Source organism: Aquarana catesbeiana, linkage group LG03 (genome assembly GCF_042186555.1).
Source record: "Aquarana catesbeiana isolate 2022-GZ linkage group LG03, ASM4218655v1, whole genome shotgun sequence".
NCBI classification, from domain to species: Eukaryota; Metazoa; Chordata; class Amphibia; order Anura; family Ranidae; genus Aquarana; species Aquarana catesbeiana.
The window spans coordinates 290,001,158-290,019,209 of NC_133326.1; the positions used below are offsets into that span (position 1 = coordinate 290,001,158).

General features: G+C 40.9%; 1 protein-coding gene across 2 annotated transcripts in view; it reads right to left on the reverse strand.

Moving 5' to 3' along the window:
• Window positions 1-18,052, reverse strand: part of TMTC3 (transmembrane O-mannosyltransferase targeting cadherins 3) — a 135,329-nt gene that overhangs the window by 53,386 nt on the left and 63,891 nt on the right. For both annotated transcript variants that reach the window (XM_073620205.1, XM_073620206.1), the window contains exons 9-10: window positions 10,310-10,458; window positions 2,934-3,054 (exon numbers count right to left, since the gene is read on the reverse strand). In XM_073620205.1, coding sequence (XP_073476306.1) covers window positions 2,934-3,054; window positions 10,310-10,458 — 270 coding nt within the window. The remainder of the gene's footprint in view (window positions 1-2,933; window positions 3,055-10,309; window positions 10,459-18,052) is intronic.

Sequence of the window (18,052 nt, forward strand, 5' to 3'; positions counted from 1 at the left end):
GCGTTTTTTAAAGACAATGGAAGATACACATTCTGTATTTGGCGCTTACCTGTGCACGGATACATCAACTTTAATTTCCATAAAGGATATAATACACTTTGAATATACTGTATATACACAATTTGGGATGGTGTGCTTTATACTTTAGGGCAGCGTTTCAGTCTCAGACTAACATTGATGTCAACTAGTTTATAGTGAGGGAAAAAAAGTATTTGATCCCCTGCTGATTTTGTATATTTGTCCTCTGACAAATAAATGATCAGTCTATAATTGTAATGGTAGGTTTATTTTAACAGTGTGAGAGAGAACAACGCATTTCAAAAAAGTTATTTCACTCATTAAAATGCAAATCAATTTATAAGTATTTGACCCCTTCGCAAAACATGACTTGGTGGCCAAACTCTTGTAGGCAACCACAGTGGTCAGACGTTTCTTGCAGTTGGCCACCAGGTTTGCACACATCTCAGGAGGGAATTTTGTCCCACTCCTCTTTGCAGATCCACTCCAATTCATTAGGGTTTAGAGGTTTTTCACCCAATATTTTATGGTACATGGCCCCGTCCATCATCCCTTTGATGCAGTGAAGTTGTCCTGTCCCCTTAGCAGAAAAACACCCTGAAGCATATTATTTCCACCTCCATATTTGACAGTGGGGATGGTGTTCTTGGGGTCATAGGCAGCATTCCTCCTCCTCCATACATGGCGAGTTGAGTTGATGCCAAAGAGCTTGATTTTGGTCTCATCTGACCACAACACTTTCACTCAGTTCTCCTCTGAATCATTCAGATGTTCATTAGCGAACTTCAGAAGAGCCTGTACATGTGCTTTCTTAAGCAGGGGGACCTTATGGGGGCTGCAGGATTTCAGTCCTTCACAGGGTGAAGTGTTAACAATGGTTTTCTTGGTGACTCTGGTCCCAGCTGCTTTGAGATCATTGACAAGATTCTCCTGTGTAGTTCTGGGCTGATTCCTCACTTTCTCATGATCATTGAAACTCCACGAGGCGAGATCTTGCATGCAGCCCCAGACCAAGGGAGATTGACAATTATTTTGTGTTTCTTCCATTTGCAAATAAATCGCACCAACTACTGTCACCCTCTCACCCATCTGCTTAGCGATGGTCTTGTAGCCCATTCCAGCCTTGTGTAGGTCTACGAATTTGTCCCTGACATCCTTGGACAGCTCTTTGGTCTTGGCCATGGTGAAGAGATTGGAATCTGATTGATTGATTTCTTCTGTGGACAGGTGTCTTTTATACAGGTAACAAGCGGAGATTAAGAGCACTCCCTTTTAAAGAGTACTCCTAATCTCCATTTCAAATATATAGTTCATAATAAACTACAGTGAATAGGTGACAAATAGTGATCGTGAAAATTATATAAAAAAAGGTCCACATGCACAATAATAAACATATGAAGCTCTTGAATGCTGAAAAAACATGAATGAAATCAATCTGTGCTCTGTGACAGTCCCTGCAAGGAATACGTGCTGACAGATAATCACCACCACATCAGTGTGCAATGCCTGCTCACCTCAAATGAAGACCCCTCTTGGGTCTATTGGCCCTTTAAATAATAAGCCACACAAGGATCAGCTTGATCATACAAGGGTTTCAGCTAATGGCTCCAGGATTACCAGGACTTAAAGTATTAAAAATACTTGCTTTTAATTAGTAACAAAATATGTACTCACATTTACGCAGTAATAAAAATGCCAGGAGGAGCCGGTGACGACACTTCTGGTGTCTCGTTATCCTGGATGTGTAGTGAGGAGTAGAGCCGTCCCAATGCGAAACTGATCGTTTAATGCGTTTTTATTACTGCGCAAATGTGAGTGCATATTTTGTTACTAATTAAAAGCAAGTATTTTCAAGCAATTTTGCGTGATGATGTTTTATTTGCTTTGAGAAATTGAACTTGGAGAAAGCAATTGTTAGTGGAGAAGTTCTGGTAATCCTGGAGCCACTAGCTGAAACCCTTGTATGATCGAGCTAATCCCCGTGTGGATTATTATTGAAAGTGCCAATAGACCCAAGGGGGTTCTTCATTTGAGATGAGCAGGCATTGCACACGGAGGTGGTGGTGATTATCTGTCAGCACTTATTCCCTACAGAGACTGTCACGGAGCATGGATTGATTTCATTCATGTTTTTTCAGCATTCAAGAGCTTTATATGTTTATTATTGTGCATGTGGACTTTTTATATAATTTTCAAAATCACTAATTTGTCACTTATTCACTGGAGTTTATTATGAACTGTATATTTGAAATCTAGCGCACTATTTGTTTTCATTAATTGTATATGTGGTGCCAGAACACATTTTAAATAGCTGCAGCTGTTTCTCATTTATATAATTAGCCATATTATAATTTTTTGTTTTATTCATATCAGCGCTTTAGTAATCATACCTCAAAAAGTGCTCCTAATCTCTGCTTTGTTACCTGTATAGAAGACACCTTGGAGCTGGAAATCTTGCTGATTGATAGGGGATCAAATACTTATTTTACTCATTAAAATGCAAATCAAAATTTATACATTTTTTTAAATTTTCTGGATATTGTTTGTTGTTATTCTGTCTCTCACTAATAAAATAAACCTACCATTAAAATTATAGAATGATCATTTCTTTGTCAGTGGTCAAACGTACAAAATCAACAGGGGATCAATACTTTTTTTCCCTCACTTTAATTAGATACATTTCCGAATTTAGCCAAAACATGAAGCAGCTTAATATAAAAATACACGTTTCAGAAATAACTGACCTTTTTTCTTACGTCAGTTACAAATGTCATGTCTGATCTTAACTTTAGCTGTAGTAACTATTACTGCGAACAGTGAACTTTGCTAGCAAGGAAAAATGCAATTGATGGTGCTAGCATAACTGCAAGGAGAGAAGCTATTTAAATCTTGCATGCTTCCGAAAAATACTTTACCTTCAAAGCAGACATAAACAAAGTATATTCTGATTCCCAGTCCCAGTTCCTGTTGAATGTTTTAACAGCATGCGTGAAGAGCACCAGAGCTAAAAATATCCAGGACAGCTTTCTCAATCCACTGTTAAGAACAAGGAAATACACAAATAAACGAAAGGTACAAAATGTGGCATAGCGTTTCTTAATACCACACATACACAGATAAATATGTGTTTTTGTGAATGAGCACTATGCCAAGTAGCATTGCTCTGATCCGTAGGGCAATGTTATTTCAAACCGATATTGTGAAAGTGATTACACAATGCACTTTAGTTAATGAACAAAGATATTTCTATATTACTATGATGGGAAACAGACAAACCTATGGGGAATTGTGTAATCGGTATCACAATAACGGTTCTAATTTTATATATTCGGAGTTTGCTGTGAGAAGTAGATTTAATTTTTACGGTACAATCCAAAGTGTCTGGAGGCCATTGTCTGTTTAAAAATACAATGCTGATAGAAATGTCGAAGAGATTCACATACAAATAACTGTATCAACTTGTCAACCAGGCTGGTTAAAAAGGCATGCATAGTGCATTCCTTTACTACCACAAAATGACCAAAGGCCCAACAGCAAGAACATCATACCGCAAAACCTATGGCCCATCTCTTGTGTATGCCAAGCTTTGGTTTCCTTATTTTAAATGTATCCAGATATGATATGTTAATAATGATGAATATGACCCGTTTGCAGCAAAAAACTCAACATGTAAACAGGATTATAGTACTTCACATCAAACTAATGTGCACTGTGTATAGCAACTATTTCAGTTGCTTTGTTTGCTTGAAGCAGATCACAGACATGAGGTAAATAAGGCTTGATTAGTGGGGTTTTTAACGATCCTAGGTCTATGGTGGCAGAATGACAGCAGCATGGGTATTGCCCTACTTTCTTTCGTCCCCCTTCCCTGTGTATTTTCAGAAGCAATACAAAACTGATACCTGCATTCTGAACTCTGCAGTTAGAATTGGGCTGTCAACACCCAGCCTGCCAACTTCTGTACTTGAAACAGATGAGACCTGTTTAGAAGACACTCAGTAGGGGTCAAAAATACTCCATAAGCAGTGTGGAAAAAGTCCCAAGGGTCGTTCCACCCATCAGTTTCTTAGACCTCTTTGGAATCCCAAGGGTAAGAGCTCTGTGCCAAATTCCAACACCACCTACCTGCCATGGCCAGCTTTTTTTTGATATTTCAAGGAGCTCTCAAACCTTCTCCTTTTCCTCCTGACTTCTGTTTGGAACATGCAGTGCATGTTAATTGAAGTCATGTGCACAACTTTATGCACACTACAAGCTCCTACATACAGTGGGACCATGTAGAACGAACATAGCCATCCTCTAAGAGGAAAAGGGATCACAGCAGAAAAAATTCTGTTAAGAATCACTTTAACTAACACATTATACTTACGCGTTGGGTCCTGCCTCACGCTCTCTCCTCACAGGCTGTGACTGACAGCAGCAGGAGGCTATGGCTCCCGCTGCTGCCTCCATGTTCAGGGAGGAGAAAGAGTGGAGAGAGACGCTGCTCTTCGCCACAGCGCTTGATTGAGAATGGCTCCAGGTACGTATAAAGGAAGGCTGGGGGTGACTGCAAACAGTTTTTTTTTTTATCTTAAAGTGGCACTGAAGGCTGAAGGTTTTTCATTCTATCCATGAAGGTAAAAAACCTTGTGTGCAGAATCAGAGAGATTGGCGCTCCCAAACAACACCCGAATATGCTGCTTGCAGGACTATTCCCAACATCCTGCAAGCACATTACCCCAGTATGAAAAGTCACACTGAATTGAATGGGAGGCGATTTTCAGGCGCTATTTCTAGCGCTAAAAATGCCTGAAAACTGCCTCATTGTGAAAGGGGTCTTCATAAAGGTTATAGGCATGTCAAGGCTACCCAATTTGTTCTTGCACATGGAGACTACTCGGGTGCTGATCATAGTGAAATATCCTTCACCTCACACAAAAGCTGGCCAGTTAGAAAATTGTTAGAAAAAGAGTTCTATATGCTCGATCGTTTGCCTTTCGAAACGTTAGTGGGCTAATTTTGATAATCAAAATGCAAAGTTTTATGGCAGAAAAAAACCAAACCATCAAGTTGGATTTTTTGGTGCCTAAATGATTGATTTTCTAAACAATAGTAGTGGAATCGATCAAAAACCGCTTTGATAAAATCTACAGTGCATGCGCATGTTGTAACCCCAGATCCTGTAACCTGTTTACGCTGTTATCCCTCAATAATATGTAGATAAATGGGCGACGTCTATAGCTACAATGATGGCGTTATCGCATGCACGTTCGACAGATCTTTAGAGAACTGACCATTTTTTCCAGATGATTTTCTAACCCTGTGTATGGCCAAGCTTCACAAAAGGCATCAGTGGCAAGAGATAAATAGAGTAGTAATATGGTGAACGTTTGTACAAAGTGTACACATTGTACAAAGTTTAATTTGGATATAATATGTATATTCCTAATTTGCATTTAAAATAAACACAGATGACTAACCAATATAAATACAAATATAGAAACCATGATCCCATACCGTTAACACCCAATGATAGAACCAAAGTATATACTAAAAGATGTTAAATAAAAGATACTGCAGAAAAAAAAAAAAAAAAAAAAAAAAAACACGATGGGCACGGCAAAGTTTAGCAGAGGTAATGTAACAGTGCTTTGCGAGACACAGATATCTCTGGTCTATGTGGCTAACTGCACTGCTACATTCAGTATCCTTCCAGGGTTATTAATTTTTAATCTAAAAAGGAAATTAGTTTATACTATCTATATCGGTATGATACAAAACAGGCAGGATGTAATATTGCTCTTCAGACCAAATTACAAAGAGATAACTGATTTATATTAATTAGAAGTAGAGAGTTCTATACACACACAACTGTACAGATTTAATTTGCTGCTCTATATAAGACAGCTGGTCTGGAGGAAACAGTTTGTCTGCTGAAGACTTTTTAGCCTTTTCAGCCAATGACCGGTAATCTGTCCACATACATTTCTGTGGTCATTTATAATACTGAAAAACCTATCAAATGTCTTGCATGAATTATGAATTTGCTTCTACTAAACTGAGAGATATATATATATAGATATATATATATATCTATATATATATATCTATATATATATCTATATATATATAGATCTATATATATATATATAGATCTATATATATATATATATATATATATATATATATATATATATATATATATATATATATATATATATATATATATATATATATATATATATATAAAATAATTTTGATCCCCTGAAGCTGCAGGGTCACTATGGTTAGGTTCTTATGTGTTGTGGCGGCTAAGATGTCCACTACCTAAAGTCAAGAGGAATATGTTTAATACAAGCTAAAGCATGCTCCATTTAGTAAATAAAACTGAAAGGCGGCACCGATATGCAGCACTGATGGGCGGCAATGACAGCCACTGATGGGTGGCACCGACTGGACACAGCTGATAACGTGGTAAAGCAGCTACGTCATAGGCTCTTTACCTAGATCGGAGATGCGATGTGTCGGATAGACACACAGCACCACGGATTGCCATGCTGCGCGCAGGAGCGGCTTATCCTGCTGGATATCATATGACACCCAGTCGGGATAATACAACCACCCTGTGGGTTTCATTTTGCATACAACGGGCGGGAAGTGATTAAACCCACATTGTAAAAAAAGGATCAATAAATGCTGTATTACATGCTGTTCATACTTGTTCATTTTCTGTATTCTGAAAAAAAAAACCTGGTTGATCCTGCTGCTCTCCATCTTCCCCTTCTGCTCATGTCCCCAATGCAGCTAGGGATTTTGCAGCTGTAGAGGCAACTTTGCAAATGCTCAGTTTTCAGTGTATTTTCTAGCCTGAGCATTTCTTTCCTATCACATCTGAGCAGCCCATGTCACTATAGAGTCACACATGTGGGCTTATACACAATGGTAAATGGTATCCCGCTCCCTCCCTTGCCATACCTACTAACCAGCTAAACACAATGGGGGTGGGATAAAACATGTAGATTCATGGTTGCTTCACCTCCCTCCTATTCTAAGAGACAGGCTGGAGGCGTGACAGCCTGTGACTGGCAGAAATCTGCCCACATGATGTTATTTCCACAAAACAATAGAGATTTGATTTCAAATATATATTTGTATGACAATTTAAAACGGTTTATTGATATTTAATTTTTACTCTGTATTCCAAAAGGCTGTTTTTTTTTTGTTTTTTTGTATGTGACCAGCAGCAGATGACTGTTCCTCCTCTGCTTAGGTCTCCCTGCACACAGGCTGACAAAAAGCTGGGTCATGTGACAGCTGTATATTTGATTTAGGAAAAAGGTACTTTTTATAAAAAATAATTACAGTGCCATCATCTACATACAGAAAGAGAAGAGATAATGTAAATGAAAGTGGTTGTAAACCACTCTTTTTTAAAACAATAAAACATGTCTTTACTTACCTGCTCTGTGCAATGGTACTCTTCTTCTGGGGTCCCCCACTGGCGCTCCAGGCCCCTCTTAATCAAGACAAATCAGACACGGCTCGACCCCCATCTTAGTAAAGAGCTGATGACATGGCTCTTTACTCAGGTGATCGGCTGTGTCCAATCACATGTAAGTGTGGAAGTGCCATTAATCAGCTCAAGAAAAAGTACACGTGATCATGTGCGCTCTTGTCAGCTGGATGGAAAGAGCGTGGGCAAATGTAGCTCTCTGTCAAAGGGAGTCCATGCATGCAGGTTCATATAACAACTGGTGGTCTCAGAGGGTGCTGACTGTGGATGGCTGCCAGTTCAAGACAAGCTAGAAGAAATTCTGGGGAATATAAGAACGAAGAGCATCGCCATTTATCGACTCACCTCACATTGATAGAGTGTGAGGAGAGGAGATCCGATCAGCAGCATCTCTTCGCAGGGGAGAGCTGTACAGGTAATCAGGGCACTGATTACAGTGCAGCCCCAACAAGTGACCCCAGTCTGTGGCCATCATTGCCGCCTTTCAGTGCCCATCATTGCCAAACAGTACTGCCCATTGGAGAGGCATATTCATGCCTCTCCATCAGTGCCACCTCATCAGTGAACGAGAAAAATTACTTATTTACATTTTCTGACAAACTAAGAAAAACTGTTTTTTTCCCCCCTTGGCCTGGGCTAGAAGTGGCCAGTAGGCAAGTGGTTAAATAAGGCTGAGGAAGAGGAATTTTGGAGAAACAGAGTGGAAAGAAAAAAAAAAGAAAAGAAAAAAAAAGAAAAAAAGAAAGAAAAAAAAAGGAAAGAGGGGAGAGTCTGGTCACAGCTCACTCACTTGCACAGTCCCAATAGGAACCTCACTTGTTCAGTCAGTGGCTTCATGATCAGGATTGTGGCTACCAACTTTAAAGTTTCCTGCCCATACATCCCCTTCACAGCACACGGGTTGCATCGAGTGTGGGTGGCCACAGGGAAAGAGGGGCGGGAGGAGGCAGAGCAGATCCATTCTCCTATTTTGTAGACGAGAGGGGAGGGCTGTGCTCTGTAAGAATGGAACACTCTCAGCCCTGTGACAGGTACAGCTAAAATCCCTGTCACAGGACACATCACCGGCTCGCATATGCAGCGCAGGATGGAGGAATCACAGTTTTTTTTCACTGCTCCTCGGCCGTTAATCCAGCCCTGTGAACCCCCCCGCCGGAGCCACCTGAGCAGTATCATCCAGCCAGTTCCAGGGCTGCACATGCGCAGTTGTGAGCTGGCAGCACAGAGACCCTTTTACAGGGAATCAGAGTAGCCTGGGGGGAAATTGCCACTCTGCTCCCCCGTCCCAGTCTGCTCCTGGGCCCATAGAATGCATTAAGGTGAAAAACATTGAGGCTTTACAACCACTTTAAAAACAGTGTGTGTTTAGTATCACTTTAATCATGTGGCTAGAGAGAATGCTATAGAGAATTGGATGATATAGTGTGGCATGGGCATGTCTATAGGGAGTTCTGAACAGGAATCTTTAAATACCCATATCCACATGGGTACATACATTCAGCAGGTGAGCTCTGCTTTAGGGTATATCCATTCAGCAGATGAGCTATGTCCCAGGCTTGATACATTTAGCAGGTGGACTCTGCCCTAGGCAGATCCAATCAGCAGTTGGGCTATGCCCCAGGCTAAATGCGATCAAGCAGGTAAGCACTTTAATCTACATTTACTCAGCAAGATGACTTTCCTTCAAGCTAGATTTTTTTTTTCTGCAGGAAGACTCAGCCTGCTCCAGGCTAGATCCATTTATCAGGAGGGCTCTGTCCAAAACTAGATCCATTCAGCAGGTAAGCTCTGCCCCAGCCTAAATCCATTCAGCAGTTGGGCTCTTCTCCAAGCTAGATCTTTTCAGCAGGAAGGCTCTTCTCCAAACTAAGGCTGGCCATACACTATACAATTTTCTGATTCAATTTCCTTTAGATTTACCTTCAACTATGTAGTGCAAGGGCCTGTCTGATTGCATACAAATTGAAAGGGTTTAGGCTTGACCTCATATTATATGGTTTTGGTAAATCTAAAGGAAAGTTGAACAGGAAAATTGTATAGTGTATGGCCAGCTTTAGTCAGCAGGATGGTCTGACCCAGCCTATAAAGTAGACTTCAATCCAGGCTACATCCATTTAGAAGGTGGGTTCTGCCCCAGGCTAGATCTACTCAGCATTTAGGGTCTTCTCCAAGCTATATCTATTGAACAGAAAGGCTCTGCTGCAGGCTAGATCTGATAAGCAATGCCTTGGGCTAGATCCAATCAGAAGATGGGATTTGCTCTGTATGCCAGTTTGAAAACAATTTTTTTACTGTGGTCAACTTTTATTATATCACCAATTAATTTAGGCAACATGTACATTTACCTTTTGTAAAGTTTTTAATTAACCAATCATGAACTCTGTATAAAGTATTAAAGATATTACAGTTTAGTTACAAAAATGGTAACCGTTTGAGTCACAACGTGAAAACAGAAATAAGTCTGAGTGCATTTTTGCTGAGCAAAACATGTTATTTTCAATTCACACATCTATAAAAGGGTACTTATATATGAAAAGCTGTGTCAGTTACAAGCCATACAGGAACAATAGAACATACAGGTGCTGTAAATCTGTAAAACACAATAGCAGGAAATGTAAGAACTAGAAGAGTTGTGACATGGAAAGTATATTTAAGAAGCATTCAAGACCGATATTTTATATCAAGCTTTTCTCATGATAGTAACCAAATCTTCTAAATCCTTTCTTAAGGAAGTGTGTTCAGAGGAGATTTATAGCACGTTGGTTGAGCTATTAGAATGGAACGCATTTTGCTCACCTTTTGCTTGCTAATTTCTTCCAGCCATGTGCAACAAGCATGCAGAATCCCATACTAGGAACATATAATACTCTCTCTGCGACCACAAAACCAACAGGGAAGAAGAGGTTGGAGGCTGGTATGAAAGGCAAAACCAGCAAGCACAATCCCTGAAAAAAAAAAAAAAAAAAAAGGAACTTAAACTGTAAAAACTGTTAGTGAAGAGTGATAAATATATATTTTTCACATCGAACTTAAAAAAAAAAAAAAGCTATGTTTTAATGAATTCAAAATAGTTGTTTTTTCTACACTTAGAGAAGTGTGGCCAAAGCTCTTTGGCCATAATACTTCTTCTTTAAGTCACAAAAGCGCACTTAGTTCTGCTCTCCTGTGACCCAGAATCAGACATCACAGAGCCGACACAGGCTCTGCAGGGATTGTGACAATAAAGTAGAGATCTGCCCAGATGTCTGACTGGCACCTGGCTCAGCATCTCAGGGAATCAGTAGCTGCCATCCCTCCACAGCTTGGTGCTTCGGGGAGCACTGGACGGGAAAAACAGAGAGCCGGTGACTGACAGTGGAGAGTGAGAACTGAGTGATCAGCAGTCATGCGATTGCTCAGTTCTCTGCCTTCGAGCCAGTGAGGGAAGCTGCAGTATCAGATTGAATCAGATTGTCATGCCAATATTCTGTTTGCTTTGTTAGCAGCAGCTTGGCATTGCATGGCATTGCATGGCATTGCATGCCATTGCTTAGCCTATCATCTACTTGGGACCCCCAGGTCGTTTTCCATCCTAGATTCTCCCAGAGGTTCTCCCCCTAGTGTATAGATTGCATTCATATTTTTGCTACCCAAATGCATTCATTTTACATTTTTCTACATTAAACCTCATTTGCCATGTAGTTGCCCACCCCATTAATTTGTTCAGATCTTTTTGCAAGGTTTCCGCATCCTGCGGAGAAGTTATTGCCCTGCTTAGCTTAGTATCGTCCGCAAATACAGAGATTGAACTGTTTGTCCCATCCTCCAGGTCGTTTATGAACAAAATAAATAGAATTGGTCCTAGCACAGAACCCTGTGGGACCCCACCAAGTACCCACCTCTGACCATTCCGAGTACTCCCCATTTATCACCACCCTCTGAACTCGCCCTTGTAGCCAGTTTTCAATCCATGTACTCACCCTATGGTAAATGCCAACGGACATTATTTTGTACAGTAAATGTTTATGGGGAACTGTGTCAAATGTTTTTGCAAAATCCAGATACAGCACATCTACGGGCCTTCCTTTATCTAGATGGCAACTCACCTCCTCAAAGAAGGTTAATAGATTGGTTTGGCAAGAACGATTCTTCATGAATCCATGCTGATTACTGCTAATGATACCATTCGTTACTAAAATCTTGTATATAGTCCCTTATCATCCCCTCCAAGAGCTTGCATACTGTTGATGTTAGGCTAACTGATCTCTAATTCCCAGGGATGTATTTTGGGCCCTTTTTAAATATTGGTGCTACATTGGCTTTTCTCCAATCACCTGGTACCATTCCAGTCAGTAGACTGTCAGTAAAAATTAGGAACAATGGTCTGGCAATTACTTGACTGAGATCCCCAAGTACCTTCGGATGCAAGCCATCTGGTCCCGGTGATTTATTAACGTTAAGTTTCCCAAGTCTAATTTGAATTCTGTCCTCTGTTAACCATGGAGGTGCTTCCTGTGATGTGTCATAAGGATAAAACACTGCAGTTTTGGTTACTGAAGCCCACCGGATTCCCTCGTAAAGACTGAGGAGAAGAATAAATTCAATACCTTCACCATCTCCCCATCCTTTGTAATCAGATGTCCTTCCTCATTCTTTATGGAGCCAATATGGTCTGTCCTCCCTTTTTAACCACTTCAGCCCCGGACCATTATGTTGCCTAAGGACCAGAGGACTTTTCCAATTTGGCACTGCGTCGCTTTAACTGCTAATTGCGCAGTCATGCAATGCTGTACCCAAACGAAATTTGCGTCCTTTTCTTCCCACAGATAGAGCTTTCTTTTGCCCAGACTTGTGGTCACCGAGCTTCACACAGTTAATTAACACAAACAACAATGGGTGAAAAGACTCTTAGAGCCACACTAGACTTATTTACAATAAACCCATTATAGCAGAATTGATGACATTAGCATTTAACAGTACGAGTCCCAACGGTATAAATCAGTCACCATTCTAATATGGCATATAAAGGGTTCCCAGAGTCTGTGTGTTTTTGGGGGGACATGGAGCTGAATCCAAAGTAACACCAACCCCAGGGTCCCCAGGCATACAGCTCACAGAGAGCACCATTCCCCCAAATGCTAGGGCCCATAATCAAAAGGCAACAGGCTTGCATACAGTCCTCTCCAACAGCCTCTGTCCCGGCTAGGTCTGTGACAGGTACATTTTCTGGAATTTACACAGCTTTTAGTTTATGACTGCCTATGTCATTTCTTGAGGTGCTAAAATGGCAGGGCAGTACAACCCCCGCCCCCCCCCCAAATGACCCCATTTTGGAAAGTAGACACCCCAAGGAAATTGCTGAGAGGCATGTTGAGTCCATGGAATATTTTATATTTTGACACAAGTTGCGGGAAAGTGACAAATTTTTTTTTTTTTTTTGCACAAAGTTGTCACTAAATGATATATTGCTCACACAGGCCATGGGCATATGTGGAATTGCACCCCAAAATACATTTAGCTGCTTCTCCTGAGTATGGGGATACCACATGTGTGGGACTTTTTGGGAGCCTAGCCGCGTACGGGGCCCCCGAAAACCAATCACCTCCTTCAGGATTTCTAAGGGTGTAAATTTTTGATTTCACTCTTCACTGCCTATCACAGTTTCGGGGCCATGGAATGCCCAGGTGGCACAACCCCCCCCCCCCCCCCCCCCCAAATGACCCCATTTTGGAAAGTAGACACCCCAAGCTATTTGCTGAGAGGCATGGTGAGTATTTTGCAGCTCTCATTTGTTTTTGAAAATGAAGAAAGACAAGAAACAACATTTTTTTTTTCTTTTTTCAATTTTCAAAACTTTGTGACAAAAAGTGAGGTCTGCAAAATAAATACTCACTATACCTCTCAGCAAATAGCTTGGGGTGTCTACTTTCCAAAATGGGGTCATTTGGGGGGGTTTTGAACTGTCCTGGCATTTTATGCACAACATTTAGAAGCTTATGTCACACATCACCCACTCTTCTAACCACTTGAAGACAAAGCCCTGACACTTTTTGTTTACATGAAAAAATTATTTTTTTTGCAAGAAAAATTACTTTGAACCCCCAAACATTATATATTTTTTTAAAGCAAATGCCCTACAGATTAAAATGGTGGGTGTTTCATTTTTTTTTCACACAGTATTTGCGAAGCGATTTTTCAAATGCATTTTTTGGGGAAAAACACACTTTTTAAAATTTTAATGCACTAAAACACACTATATTGCCCAAAAGTTTGATGAAATAAAAAAGATGATCTTAGGCCGAGTACATGGATACCAAACATGACAAGCTTTAAAATTGCGCACAAACGTGCGGTGGCGACAAACTAAATACATTTTTAAAAGCCTTTACAGGTTACCACTTTAGATTTACAGAGGAGGTCTACTGCTAAAATTACCTCACATGCATGGTGCAATTGCTGTTTACATTTGACGCCAGACTGACGCTTGCGTTCGCCTTTGCGCGAGAGCAGGGGGGGACAGGGGTGCTTTTTTTTTTTTTTTTTTCTTTCTTTATTATTTTTTTGCTTTTTTATCTTATTTTTAAACTGTTCCTTTCATTTTTTTTTTTTTTTTTTAATCATTTTTATTGTTATCTCAGGGAATGTAAATATCCCCTATGATAGCAATAGGTAGTGACAGGTACTCTTTTTTGAAAAAATTGGGGTCTATTAGACCCTAGATCTCTCCTCTGCCCTCAAAGCATCTGACCACACCAAGATCGGTGTGATAAAATGCTTTCCCAATTTCCCAAAGGCGCTGTTTACATCCGGCGAAATCTAAGTCATGAAATGCTCGTAGCTTCCGGTTTCTTAGGCCATAGAGATGTTTGGAGCCACTCTGGTCTCTGATCAGCTCTATGGTCAGCTGGCTGAATTCTCAGGTTCCCTGTTGAGACAGGAGAGCCAGAGAAAAACACGGAAGACGGAGGGGGGCATTCCCTCCCACTGCTTGTAAAAGCAGTCTAGAGACTAATTAGCCGCTAGGATTGCTTTTACATGAAAGCCGACCGCTGGCTGAAAAGAATGATACCAAGAGGATACCTCAACCTGCAGGCATCATTCTGATATAACCACTCAAAGTCGTGAATGGCGTACCTGAAGACAAAAAAAGGGTTAACAATAAAACACAGTAAACCGTAAAGTATAAAAAAATTGCATACCTGAAAAGCAAACGTGATAAAACATAATAATAAAACATTGCAGAATAGAGTACAGTAAAAAAGAGCAGAACAATAGAGAGAGAATAGAGAGAGAGAACAATAAAACGACAACTATTTTTTTAAATTTTATATATATTTATATATATATATATATATATATATATATATATATATATATATATATATATATATATATATATATATTTATATATATATATATTATATATATATATATTTTTTTTTTTTTACACTTTTTTTTTGTAACCATCTTTTACAACTGTAACCGGTTCTTCTTGGTGGCAGCCGGACACTACTTGTGCTTGCCACCTCACCAGCTTGAACTGCACTTATGGGACTCGCCACGTCACCAAGTGTTACTGCAGTGCTGGTTTGACTACGACCGGGGTGTACTAGGCCGCTGGTGCTTGCCAGTTCACCAAAACGCTACCAAAAGAACTGTTAGCGATCGCAGGGATCAGGCCTGACTCTGCGAACACTGCAGTTATGTGTTTAGTGTTTTGTAAGTGACAGTGATCGATCGATACTGCACTTGGGTGGGCTGGGCTGGGCCGGGCAGAGGGGCAAAACGCAGGTGCTAGCAGGTATCTGGGCTGATCCCGCTAACACTGCGTTTTTGGGAACCCTAAACTGCTGGGGATGCTAGTATAGATCTGATTGGATCAGATATTGATCCGTACAGATACTATACCACTAAGGGAGGCGTATGCTGCGTGCGTGGGTGTTAGCGGTACTGGCGCTAATCTGACGCTGCCTGGGGAGACGCATATCACCGCCGGGCGATCAGGGGGCTAAACCTTTATTCGGTAATAAACGGCGGGTGCCCTGACACTATAAAAAATAAACTAACTAACCAGCGTCACCCGTAACGGTTATACGGTGATCAGTGGTGAAAGGGTTAACTAGGGGGCAATCAAGGGGTTAAAACATTTATTAGGTAGTATATGGGGGTCCCTGTCACTATAAAACGCTGACAGCGAACCTAAATATTTACCTCCCTAACTAGCGTCACCAGTGACACTAATACAGCAATCAGAAAAATGATCGCTTAGCGACACTGGCGACGGGGGGTGATCAAGGGGTTAAAACTTTATTAGGGGGGGGTTAGTGGGGTACCCTAGACCTAAAGGGGCTAACAGTAACTGTCCTACCACACTGTCACAAACTGACACCATGCAGTAATCAGAAAAAAAAAAACAAAAAAAAAAAACTGCTTGGTGTCAGTGTGACGGGGGGGTGGGGGGAAGGGGTGATTGGGGGGTAAAGGGGGGTGTTTTGTGTGCCTGGCATGTTCTACTGCGTGTGTAGTGTGTTTTCACTCACACTGCAGTCTTCTCTAATCGGCGCCGGAACGGAAAATACCGAGCCGAGGAGAGATGACATAATTTCCTTTGCTGCTGTTTAGCATACAGCAGCATAGGAATGATCTGATTGGCCGGCGGCGATCGCGAGGGGGGGCCACGAACGGATGGTCTCCTCCTCATCTCCGATTGCCGCTGGACAAAAGGGGACCGCCTCGGGCACCGGGGGGGGGGGGGGTCCGATACCCCCGCCCGCAGGAGGCAGATCACGTACATATACGCGATTCTGCCTGCCCGTGCCACCTTGCCGACGTACATCGGCGTGAGGCGGTCCTTAAGTGGTTAACTGTTTACATACTTAAAGAATTTCTTGGGATTTTTTTCGTTCTACTCCGCTATGTGTCTTTCTTGTTCTATCTTAGCAGCCCTAATTGCACCCTTACATTTCTTGTTGCATTCTTTATAAAATCTGAATGCTGATGATGATCCCTCAACCTTGTATTTTTTGAAGGTCTTCTCCTTTGCTTTTATATGCATTTTTACATTGGAGTTAAGCCATCCAGGACTTTTGTTCGCTCGTTTAAATTTATTACCTAATGGGATGCATTAGCTAATGCCCTAATTTAATATGCTCTTAAAGCAAACCCATTTCTCCTCCGTGTTCTTTGTTCCTAAGATTTTATCCCAATTCATGCCTTCTAGGAAGGTTTGTGGTTTAGGGAAGTTGGCTCTTTTGAAATTCAGTCTTTGTATTCTCCTTGTTTCCTATTTGTGTGATTTATACTGAAGCCAATTGACCTGTGATTGCTGTTTCCTAAATTGCCCAGTATTTCCACATCCATGATCAGGTCTGTATTGTTGGTAATCAGTAGATCCAGTAACGCTTTATTTCTAGTTGGTGCGTCTACCATCTGAACCATGAAATTGTCCTGCAAGACATTTACGAACTGGTGAGCCTTAGACGAATGCGTGGTTCCCTCTGCCCAGTGTGATTGAGGCCTAACTGGTATTGATAAACACGGAGTAAATCATCCCTTTTGTGAGTGCAGCAGTATATACACACACACACACACACACAGCAACTTCTTACTGCATTATATGGTTTAGTTCTCTGCGATGAGTTTTAGGAGCATTACCATTGAACACAAAAGTGGGTTTTGATGAATGCATTAAATATGCAGCAGAAGAATTTAGTTTTAATGCACTGCACAGGTCAGAATGGGGAACCAAGAGCTGGGAATATCCTGGAAGTGTGAAGGAGGGAATGCAGCAGCAGGGTAATACTTTAAAGAACTGTTTTGGGCCGTGTGTAGTACACCCAGTGTCCTAAACTAGTTAAAATGTATCTAAACCCACTAATTATCTTTTTTGTCTGTAAAGGATAGGAAGGTTAATGCAGCTTTAAAGTGATCATGAATTCTTCTTGAAATAAAAAATAAAACAGTACCGCCCCTCCGCAAGTTAATTTCAATGCATACTAGCCCATTAAGACAGACTTTCCTATAAAATGGATCCCTCCAGTCGTGCGCTTCCACCCTTACCTGGTCTTCCATCCGAGTTCGCAGGCTCCAGCCCTTTGACTGGCTGAGCCGTGACGGTGTCACTCTTGCGCAGTGCAGCACTCTGGATTGACGGCAAAGTCAGTATATCCTCAATTCAGAGCACAGTGCACATACGCCATTGACATCACTGGCTGCAGAACTTATGAATATCTCCTAAATGTTGTATGTTAAGGAAATATTCATTGTACCTACAGGTAAGCTTTATTTTAAGCTTACCTGTAAATACAAGTGACCAGAGTTTACTACCAATTTAAGACACCTGGGGAAGGGGGTTGGCAGCAGTTACAGTAAACTTGCTGCTTTGTCTGTAAACATTTCTGAAACATATGGCACTGTTGGCTTGAAAAAATTGCCAATCTACATTATTTTTTTAAATAGAGAAGAGAGAACTACAACGTTGATACAGCTTGTGTGGTTTATCTAGCTAAACATGCTTCTTTGTACAGAAAAGCTGGCCATATCATTACTAAATCATCTAAG